The 11535-nt window shown below is 41.2% G+C and overlaps 1 protein-coding gene across 8 annotated transcripts in view; it reads right to left on the bottom strand.

The window, feature by feature from the left end:
* ZNF793 (zinc finger protein 793) overlaps positions 1-11535 on the bottom strand; it is a 62264-nt gene that overhangs the window by 1389 nt on the left and 49340 nt on the right. For 6 of the 8 annotated variants that reach the window (XM_077982526.1, XM_028839056.2, XM_077982528.1 and 3 more), the window contains 3 exons: positions 9075-9201; positions 8150-8245; positions 3656-4707 (listed from right to left, as the gene is read on the bottom strand). In XM_077982526.1, the coding sequence (XP_077838652.1) occupies positions 3725-4707; positions 8150-8245; positions 9075-9201 (1206 nt within the window). In that variant the 3' untranslated portion in view covers positions 3656-3724. Of the gene's footprint in view, positions 1-3641; positions 4708-8149; positions 8246-9074; positions 9202-11535 lie in introns of those variants that run through there. The other 2 variants (XR_013410545.1, XM_077982522.1) reach the window with 2 other exon arrangements.

Below are 11535 nucleotides of genomic sequence, written 5' to 3'. Positions count from 1 at the left end.
CATTTTTGGACAGGTCCATCGGCCACTTAGATTTGCTCTTCTCACAATTGTTGCCTCATATTCTTTGCCACGTTTTGCTATTGGGATTTTCCCTGTCCATTTGGTGACTGCCTTCTCTCTGATCAGCTCTACAAATATTTCTCCACAATCTATTATCTCTTGAGTTTGTTGATGGCATCTTTTGTCACCCAAAAGATTGTATCTTTTACGTAGTCAAATGTTTATTTCCTTTTTTCTTTTGCTTTTTTTCTTTTTTTTTGAGATGGAGTCTTGCTCTGTTGCCCAGGCTGGAGTGCAGTGGCACAATCTTAGCTCACTTCAACCCCTGCCTTCTGGGTTCAAGTGATTCTCCTGCCTCAGCCTCCCACGTAGCTGGGACTACAGGCATGTGCCACCACACCCAGATAATTTTTGTATTTTTAGTGGAGATGGGGGTTTCACCATGTTCACAAGACTAGTCTTGAACTCCTAACCTCAGGTGATCCGCCTGCCTCAGCCTCCCAAAGTGTTGGGATTACAGGCATAAGCCACCACGCTCAGCCTTCTAATGCTTATTTCTAAATAGCTTCTGAGTGTCCTGTGTTGGTAATCTCTCCCAACTCCTAGATTGTACATGTAGGTTCTTTTGATTTTAAGAATTCTGTTGCTTTAAAATGTTATGTCTTAAATCCACCCAGAATTTATTTTTGTGCTGTTAATCCAAATTTTCTTCCTTTAATATTAAAAGGTTCTTGTTCCAGAATTCTTTTTAAGTAAACTACTCTTTTCCCCTATGGTTTGAGATTCTACCTTTTTCACATATGAGAAAGTTCATATATATCAAAGTCTATTTCTGAATTTTCTACTGTGTTCTAATGATGTATTTACCTGTTCCTTTGCCAATACAATATTAATTTCATTAGAATGACTTCCTGTTGTCTTCTGGTATCTAGCATGGCATTTAAAATTTTTTAAATTATTATGGATATATAATTGTTATATATATTTATTGGGTACATGAGATGTTTTGATACATGGTATGACTGTTTTCCTATTTTTTTCTCAATGATTCTCAAAAAAAAATCATTGAGATTTAGTCTAATTCCAAAAAAAGTACATATAAATTATTACGTGTTTCTTGTCAGTATGGAGAAAGGCTCTTGATTTTGGTATCCTGCCTTCTTAAAAAGTTAGCTCAAAAAATAATTAGAGTCTTTTCATTTATTGGTGTACAACCATATCACCAGTAAAAATGGTTAGTTTTACCTTCTGCTGTTTATACCAATTCATTTCTTTTTATTGCCTTCACTGGAATCTCTAAGACAATGTTGAATTCCTGATTTTTAAAGATGGCTTTGGCATAATACATGCTTTGGGGTTTGGGTGAATTTTTTTTTTTTTTTTTTTTAAGAAAAACCTCTTTAAGTGGTTACCATCTATTACATATTGACACATTCCATGAAATGCCTTCTCAGTATCTGTTGAAAGTTCGTATGATTCTTCTTCTTTAAGTTGTTAATTTGATTGATGTGTTTCCTATTCCTGAACTGGCTTGACATTCTTGGGATGACTCTTACTATGTCATTCTTTGGGTATATGGCTGAATTCTATTTGCCAGTATTTTAATTATAATTTTTGTTTCTATATTCATGAGTAAGACTGGTCTGAAGTTTTCTTTTTTCTTTTTTTTTTTTTTTTGACAGAGTTTTGCTCTTGTTGCCCAGGCTGGATGGCACGATCTTGGCTCACTGCAACCTCTGCCTCCTGGGTTCAAGTGATTCTCCTGCCTCAGCCTCCCAAGTAGCTGGGACTACAGGCGTGTGACACCACACCTGGCTAATTGTTGTATTTTTAGTAGAGACGGGGTTTCACCATCTTGGCCAGGCTGGTCTCGAACTCCTGACCTCACGATCCACCTGCCTCAGCCTCCCAAAGTGCTGGGGTTACAGGCATGAGCCACTGCACCTGGCAGAAGTTTTCTTTTTTTCAACTATCTGTATTTGATTTTGGTGTTAAAACTTATTCTGACTTAATAAAATAAATGAGGAGTATAGTTTATGGATTATATTATATCCATATAATAAATAACACTGGTATTACTCTTTCTTTAAAAGATAGATAGAACTAAGCATGAACTCTTCTGAGCCTGGAGCATTTTCCCATTATAGATCTTTAATAGCTTTTTTTGAGTTTTTCAATGGTAATTATTCTACCAAATTTTCTACTTCTTATTGCAGTTTTCATAATTTAAAGTTTATTAGAAAAGCATCCGCCTCCTCTGTTTAAAAAATATGTTGATTAGAATTGTATGAGTTATCTTTTTATCACTTAAAAAGTCATATTGATATCTGTGGTTATGTCTCCTTTCTCATTCTGGATCAGGCAGTCTTACATGGAGGCAAATCTTGAAAAATGTAGATTCCACATGGCCATTTATTTTCTTACATGGATGACATGGAAGCAGTCTTCTTTCCAAACATTGAAATAATGAAGACCTTGGGATTTAGTGTCCAGGACACTTGCAAGGAAATATAAATGAAAAAAAAAAGAATATTCTTGAATTAATTTGCAGAAGAATAGAGAGAAAAGAAATTCTCCTTCAGTGGTCTATGCATGAAACATTTCTGAGTTATACAAACTGCATATAGAATAGTGTTATCTATGCTACTAATTTGCTACAAGACAAGACATTTTAAGCAAGACTAAGAAAATATGAACAGTGTACTGTATACCAGGGTGACACTACATTTTGTCAAATAGTTTACAGTGTTTCATTTACCCAATATCAGGTTCTTAAACTGTTCCTTAGCTTGCATTTTTAACATAAATAACTACATTTTGGTAAAGTTTTTGGCCAAATTATCAAAATACATTTAAAAACACTGCAGAGGACAATAACAACCTCTATAGCCATTTACGTGTATTACAAAAAGTGGAAAAATGTAGCTGGTATAATAAAGTTCTTTTAAAGATAGTGGGCCATGTCGTTGTTGTTATTTTTTTTTTGTATTGTTAAGACATTAAAAGACAATGATATTTAAAGTGGAAAAGTTTTCTGAATGGCATTCTATATATTGTGTGACATGTGTCTGCTATTCAGATTTTATGTTAATTTCACATTTACAACTCCAAAATACAAATAGTGCTGATTGTATGGCTCACTGTGGAATATACCAGAGTATGCCTTTAAGACTCTTCAGAGATATTTTGTTTTCTGTTGTTATTCCATTTAATACATTTTTAAACATTTACATGCCAGGGTGACCATGCTTATGTTTTATAAAGTATTTTCCAGAAAAGTTTGTATCACAATTAGATCATGATTTCCGTTATGATAAAACACTGTCAGTTGGGTGTGGTGGCTCACATCTGTAATCCCAGCACTTTGGAAGGCCGAGGCAGGCGGATCACGAGGTCAGGAGTTTGAGACCAGCCTGGCCAACATGGTGAAACCCCATCTCTACTAAAAATACAAAAATCAGCCAGGTGTGGTGGCAGGTGCCTGTAATCCCAGCTACTTGGGGGACAGAGGCAGGAGAATTGCTTGAACCTGGGAGGCGGAGGTTGCAGTGAGCCGAGATAGTGCCATTGCACTCCAGCCTGGGAAACAGAGAGAGAATCCAACTCAAAAAAAAAAAAAAAAAAAGCAAACACACATATACACTGTCCAAATTCATTAAAATGAATTCATTAAGATTTCTCCTAAGGATAGATTCCCTACATACCATGAAACCAGATATTTTGCTCAAGTATTTCCCACAATTATTAAGTTTTCATTCCTGTAGGCATTCTTCCGAGCATGAATTTTCTGATGTCTGCTGAGGTTTGGCTTCTGGTAGAAAGCTTTCCCACATTCATTGCACCCATAGGGCTTCTCTCCTGTGTGAGTTCTCCAATGTTTATTGAGGCAGGACTTCTGGCTGAAGGATTTTCCACATTCTCTGCAACGATAGGGTCTTTCTCCCGTGTGCATTTTTCGATGTACATTGAGGTATGACTTCTCACCAAACGATTTCCCGCATTCACTGCAGACAAAGGGTCTCTCTCCTGTATGTGTTCTCTGATGTTCTGTGCGGTGTGACTTCTGGGTAAAGGCTTTCCCACAAAAGAAACATTCAAAGGGTCTTACCCCAGTGTGAATTCTCTGGTGTTTGATGAGGGTTGACTTATGTGAAAAGGCTTTCCCACAGTCAGTGCAGCCATAAGGCTTCTCCCCAGTGTGACTTCTCTGATGCCTAATGAATTCAGACTTGTAGCAGAAGGCTTTCCCACACTCACTACAGACGTGGGGTTTTTCTGTAGGTGGAACCCTCTTCCGTTTGTACACGAGAGAATCACTTACTGCTGGTTTATACGTAAGTGCCGGGTTCTGGGTGAAAGCTTTCTCACAGTGACTGCAACCCCAGGGCTTTTCTCCATTCGGTCGTCTACCATGGTGTATATGCTGAAGCAATTTCTCATAACCATAACACTCATCTTGCTTTTTTGCACAGTTTCTCTTAAAACCAATCAAGTCTAAATTATGGTTCAAATTCTTTCCACAAGGGTTCCAGTTGTTAGGGCTCTGGATTGAAGAAAAAAGGTCAGTGCTCAGAAGTGATATTTTCCCAAACTTACTATATTCACGGCTTTTTTCCTTGGGCAGTGTTTTCTTGCTTATGGCTGCGCCTTGCCTCAAAAGCATGTCTTGCCGTCTTTTCCTCTGGATATTAACTTGCCAGATGTCTTCTGGAGAAAGTACAGTGAATCATCCTTATGAAACTTCATACTACTTGAGAAATGCTCTCAAAATTTAAAGAGTGCACAGCACACAAATAGAGAACGTGAACCATAACCCAAAGCACAAATGCAGGGAAGAGTGTTCTATGAGGAAAGAGGATTCTGAACACTGGCACAAATGCAATACAATGTACCATAGAGTATAGAGACCAATAATTTCAAAGAAAACAGGATATTACAGAGCAGAGGGTGGCAAACTTATTCTTAAGGGGTCAGAAAGTAAAGGCTTTGTGGGCCATATGGTCTCCGTCGCAATGACTCAACTCTCCCACCATACCGTGAAAATATAGATGATACGTAAACATAAGAATGTGGCTGTGTTCTAACAAAACTTTATTCACAAAGCAGGTGGCCAATCGGCAGGCCATAGTTTGCTGATCGCTGTTATAGAAGAAAGAAGGTGAACTGTTATACAGTACCTTGCTGTCTGGCATGTGGGTTTTCAAGTGGCAATTTTGGCCTTACTTGGAGCTTGTTAGATGTGTAGAATCTGAGGCCCCACCCCAGACCTACTTAATCAGAATCTGCATTTTAACAAGATGCCCGGGTGATTCCAAACACCTTGGAGTTTAACAAGCACTGGTATAGCGGTCATCCAAGGGTGTATCATATTGGGCTAGTTAGTTACAATATAAATGGCAAAGCACTCTAAGGCGAACCAGATTAAAAAATAAAGTCAACAAAGCTAACTAAAACTTAAGCAAGAGTTCTTAACTTGGTAGGCAGAAATCAGCGGTCTTGTGAACTTTGATAGAAATTACATTTTTGTTTTCACTGAGTTCCAACTACAGTTGAACAATTCCTTTGACTATGAATGTAAGCAACAAAACACAGTAGTGTCAGTACTTCCTGTGACTTGATACTAGTTTGTGAATATTGTTATTTTCAGGTCACATTATTATATTTATAATCATCTCTTCTTTGAGATCATGATAGTTATTAGACCTGATGTTAGGTCTCATTAATGTATAAATAAAAAAGTACATGTACTATTATATTGCACATTTTGAAAACATTTTGAAGCCGGGCATGGTGGCTCACGCCTGAAATCCCAGCACTTTGGGAGGCCAAGGCAGGTGGATCATCTGAGGTCAGGAGTCAGAGAACAGCCTGACCAACATGGTGAAACCCAGTCTCTACTAAAAATACAAAATAAGCTGAGTGTAGTGGCACATGCCTATAGTCCCATCTACCCAGGAGGCTGAGGCAGGAGAATCGCTTGAACCCAGGAGGTGGAGGCTGCAGTGAGCTGAGATCACACCATCACACTCCGGCCTGGGTAACAGAGTGAAACTCCATCTAAAAAGAAAAAAAAAGAAGAAAATATTTTGATAACTATTTTCTATGATCTTATGAATTTTATTGTATTTTTATACATAGAAGTGAGGTCTACAGCCTTCAAAAGAATGCCTAAGAAGTCCATGGCACAAAAATAATTAGTAACCCCTCACTTAAAGATATTCAGTCATGAGATAATCTAGGTCTGATTTTAGGAGATATCAGTGGAAAATTAAAAGTGGGACCAGGCGCGATGGCTCACGCCAGTAATCCCAGCACTTTGGGAGGCTAAGGTGGGTGGATCATGAAGTCAGGAGATCAAGACCAGCCTGGCCAAGATGGTGAAACCCCATCTCTACTAAAAATACAAAAATTAGCCGGGCGTGGTGGCATGTGCCTGTAATCCCAGCTACTGGGGAGGCTGAGGGAGAACTGCTTAAACCCAGGAGGCGGAGGTTGCAGTTAGCTGAGATGGCGCCACTGCACTCCAGCCTGCGCGACAGAACGAAATTTCATCTGCAAAAAAAAAAAAAAAGTGGAGAAGGACTGGGCATGGTGGCTCATGCCAGTATTTCCAGCACTTTGGGAGGCTGAAGCAGGTGAACTGCTTGAGCCCAAGAGTTTGAGACCAGCCTCAGCGGCATTGCAAAACCTCTTCTCTACAAAAAAATATGAAAACTAGCCAGGTGTGGTAGCGCGAATGTAATCCCAGTTATTCAAGAGGTTAAGAGGTGGAAGGATCGCTTGAGCCCAGGAGGTCGAGGCTGCAGTGAGCCATGATCATGCCACTGCACTCCAGCCTGGGTGACAGAGTGAGACCCTGTCTCAAAAAAAAAAAAAAAAAAAAGGCAGTGAGGAAGATTTAAAGCCATTTCTCAGAAGAAAAAAAAAATCAACAAAACCACACATATGAATGGAACAGTTAGAGTGAGTGGTAAAGGCAGAAGATTCAAAATGACCACACGGTAGCAAAGCTCTGAAATAAAAAGCAAGATGAAGTGGTGTGTGTGTGTGCGTGTGTGTGTGTGAGGGTGAGTGTGTGGCAGGGGTACCAAGGACAAATGAAGATGATTTTCGTTTTTGACACACAAAGAACAGGGGAAGTGCACACCTGTAGTGTAGTCCACAGACTGGTTAAATGCGGGGCTGGGCAGAGCAAGGGGGAGAAAGGGGCCAACACGGCAAAGAGGCTGGTTGTGAGAATCATGTACTCTCAGAATGGGTGAGTTCTTTGAGAGGGTTACACCACTGGAAAGAGAACCAAGTTATGGAAAACAGAAAATGCAATCGTTCCTTGGAAGGAAAATGCTGGGTTTGAGCCAGGGAAATAGATAATAACAGAGCAGTTGGAAAAACAGAGGCTGACTAGATACATTCTTGTGGAATTTGCAGTTATGAAATTTTCAGAAGAGGAGAAGAAAAGAAAAGCAGGGCAACTGATAACCAGGATACCACAGTCTCAGGACGGCTGAAGAGCACACTTTAATGGAGAAACACACACCAGAGAGCGCCAGAAGCAGAAGTTCCGAGGCATCCCTAAGAGTGGGCCATCTATCAACCCTCAGGGTACCATGGGCATTGCTGGAATGTCTCAGAGCTGAAGGGAGAGGGGCAGTGAGTCTGAGTGTTAATCAGCAGTGGTTAAGATGGGCCCAGCTCAGGCATTTCCTTCACACCTCCCCACCCCAACATGGAATTCACCGCTTCCTCTTCTCTGATCCCACAGTCATCTGTCTATGGGAGTGATTTAAATTTGAGTGCAGAAATTAGGGAAAGCAGGTAGCTCTGAAGCATTTCATCTGGGAAGTGTCAGAACGCAGAATAGGAAGCAGGAACAGGAGAATCACAGAAGCTTTTATTTGTAAGAATACCTGCATGTGAAAGATTCTGGAGAAAGAGAGATGGACCGAGCACATAAGGACAGAGGTGCAATCAAGTAGAGCTGAGAAAAACACTCAGATTCAGGTGTTGGGGTTGCATGGAGGTTAAAGAGGCATTAACGTGGCTGAAGTTCTCGGAGGAACGTCAAGGCTTTTAAGAGAAGAACGCTGAACAAAATTCCAAAGGTGCCAGCCTCCTTCAGTACCCCTTTTGCTAGATTTATTACACTTACCCCAACAGTGGCAGCCCGGGCATGCTGCCTCACCAATCCATGGTGCTTCTTCCTGCTCCAGCCTGAGGATCACATCTGGTTTGGTGCCTTCATAACCTGTTCCAGGGAAATGATCCAGGCCTTGGACTGAGCTCCTTGGTCTTCAGGGCCTCTCAGGCAGCTTTAAAGGCTGCACAACAGATGTTATACTTGGGAGGGGACTAAACACACACCTTGTCCAGAACCAAATGGAATTAGTAATCCAGGACCACGGAAACTCAAGCCATACCCACTGAGGCAGCAGCACAGGGTAAGAATGCATTCTGTGCCGCCAGAACACTGAGGTTTAAATCCTGACTCTGTTATCTACTAGCTGGGTGACTCTGGGCAAGTTACTTCACCTTTCTGTACCTCAATTTCCTGTAAAAAAGTGGTACTAATAGTAACTACCTCATAAGGCTTTTATGAGGATGAAATGAGTTAATATTTTTAAAGTGGCTAAAACAGTTTCTGGCACATAGAAAGTGCTAGATAATTATTAAATAAATAATTATTTAATTATTTAATAATTCAGAGGTTCTAGGTACTTCAGTTGCTTTTTTCTTTTTTTTTTTTTTTGAGACAGAATTTCACTCTTGTTGCCCAGGCTGGAAGGCAATGGTGTGATCTCAGCTCACTGCAACCTCCGCCTCCCAGGTTCAAGCGATTCTCCTGCCTCAGTCTCCCAAGTAGCTGGGATTACAGGCACCTGCTTCCACACCCAGCTAATTTTTGTATTTTTAGTAGAGACAGGGTTCACCATGTTGGCCAGGCTGGTTTCAAACTCCTGACATCAGGTGATCCCCCTGCCTTGGCCTCCCAAAGTACTCCAGTTGCTTTTAGCAACTGAGAAAGGAAAGGTGGTCATTTGAACATAATCTGCATTGTATGGTGAAGGTGTTCTTACCCACTGAGACGAGGTTGCTATAGGTTTCCAGCATCACATCCCGGTACAGGGCCCTTTGAGCAGGACTCAGCCTGTGCCACTCCTCTTGGGTGAAGCCCACAACTACATCTTTGAATGACACAGGTGTCTGTTGAAACAAAAATGACATTGAGTCATGTAGAAAAAAATGTTTGTGCATGGCCAGGCATGGTGGCTCATGCCTGTAATCCCAGCACTTTGGGAGGCCAAGGCAGGAGGATCAGGAGTTCAAGACCAGCCTGGCAAACATGGTGAAACCCCGTCTATACTGAAAATACAAAAATTAGCCAGGCATGGTGATGCACACTTGTAATCCCAGCTACTTGGGAGGCTAAGGTGGGAGAATCACTTGAACCTAAGAGGCGGAGGTTGCAGTGAGCCGAGATTGCACCACTGTACTCTAGCTTGGGCTATAGAGCAAGACTCCATCTCAAAAAAGAAAAGAAAAAGAAAAAAAGTTTGTGCAAGAGATGATGCTGATTTCCATAATGTTTATAAGTTAGAGCTTATTATCTATCTGGAAGGTCTTTTATATTCTTGGCTTTGTGTTATATATGGTGGGGAAAACGAAAATCACATTGGAAACTATCTACTGTTGCCATTCATACTTTGAGTCAACAAAAATTGAAGACCCACTGTGTGTTGCTGGGATCACAATCATAGATGGGTCCTGACCTCAAGAAGCTCACTGTCTGGCACAGAGAGAGCAACATGTAAAGCCATCAGGGTAAAAGTGTCACAAGAGCTGTGATGGCAGGACATCTAGGCTATGGCATACAGAGAAGCGAATGGTCTGTTAAATTTTTTAGGGTCCGGTTAGGCTTCGGAGCCCAGGGATATGGAAAGCTGAGTCTCCCCAGGAAGACGGAAAACTGCATTCTATGCAGGGGAGCAGTGGGAACAAAGACTGGGGGGCAAAACGGCGATTTTAGGGGTGGCAAGTTACCTTGTAACAAGAGAAAAGCATGTAGAGGTCGGCCAGCAATGAAATGATGCGCTTTAGGGCCGGGCGTGGTGGCTTACCCCTGTAATCCCAGCACTTTAGGAGGCTGAGGTGGGTGGATCACCTGAGGTCAGGTGTTCAAGACAAGCCTGGCCAACATGGTGAAACCCCATCTCTACTAAAAATAGAAAAATTAGCCGGACATGGTGGCGGGTGCCTGTAGTCTCAGCTACTCAGGAGGCTAAGGCAGGAGAATCGCTAGAACCCGGGAAGCAGAGGTTGCAGTGAGCTGAGATTGTGCCATTGCACTCCAGCCTGGAGGCCAGGCCGAGACTCCGACTCAAAAAAAAAAAAAAGAAAGAAATGATGGACTTTAGGACAATGGAAACCCTATCCAAGAAGAAGTGTACGCAGAAAGCATATTCTAGAAGGCATGAGGTGAGCTTCTTGCATTCTATGTGAAGTGGTATAATGATAACTCTAAATAAACTGTGAAAAGTTAAAGACATATATTGTATCCCTAGAGTAACCACTAAATCATAATGAGAGGTGTACCTGATATAAATAAACAGAATTCTGAAAACTGTTCCATTCATCCACAATAGCACAACAAAAGAGAGGAAAGAAGAAATAGAGGAACAAAAGAGTAGATGGGATAAATAGAAAACAGACACGAAAATGACAGATATAAATCCTACTATACCAATAATGTAATTTAATAAACATTAAATGTAATATAATTTAATATAAGACTGAACACTCCAGACCAGGCACGGTGGCTCATGACTGTAATCCAAGCACTTCAGGAGGCTGAGGCAGGAGAATCGCTTGAAGCTGGGAGGCAGAAGATTCAGTGAGCCCAGAAAGTGCCACTGCACTCTACCCTGGGTAATAAAATGAGACTCTGTCTCAAAAAAAAAAAAAAAAAAAAAAAGACTAAACACTCCAAAAAGGCAGAGATCGTCAGACTGAATAAAAAAAAAATGCTGCCTACAAGAGATGCACTTTCAATGTAAACTCACAGGCAGTTTTAAAGCCAATGGATGGAAAGAGAAGTGTGGTGGGTGACCTGGAGGGAAGTGAGAGGAAAGACCCTATAGTAACCTGTGTGAAAGGTGATGTTCACAAGCAGGACAGTAACCATTAGAGAAAGATAGAACGCTGTAAAGAAGAGCAGACCCCATTCTGCATGGGGTGATTATTTCACATTGCATGATGCCTGTACCAACACATGTTGCCATAAATACACACACCTACTATGTAGCCACAAAAATTTTTTAAAAATTAAAACAACAAAACAAAAAAAGGAGAGCAAAAAAAGGAGAGGTGGCGGGCGCCTGTAGTCCCAGCTGCTCAGGAGGCTGAGGCAGGAGAGTGGCGTGAACCCGGGAGGCAGAGCTTGCAGTGAGCCGAGATCACGCCACTGCACTCTAGCCTAGGTGACAGAGCGAGACTCCGTCTCAAAAAAAAAAAAAAAGAAAAAAAGAACTGATAGCCCTG

This window comes from Macaca mulatta, chromosome 19 (assembly GCF_049350105.2).
Source record: "Macaca mulatta isolate MMU2019108-1 chromosome 19, T2T-MMU8v2.0, whole genome shotgun sequence".
Lineage (NCBI taxonomy): Eukaryota > Metazoa > Chordata > Mammalia > Primates > Cercopithecidae > Macaca > Macaca mulatta.
The sequence above is the reverse complement of the archived record's forward strand: the minus strand, read 5'-3'. Positions and strand labels throughout refer to the sequence as shown.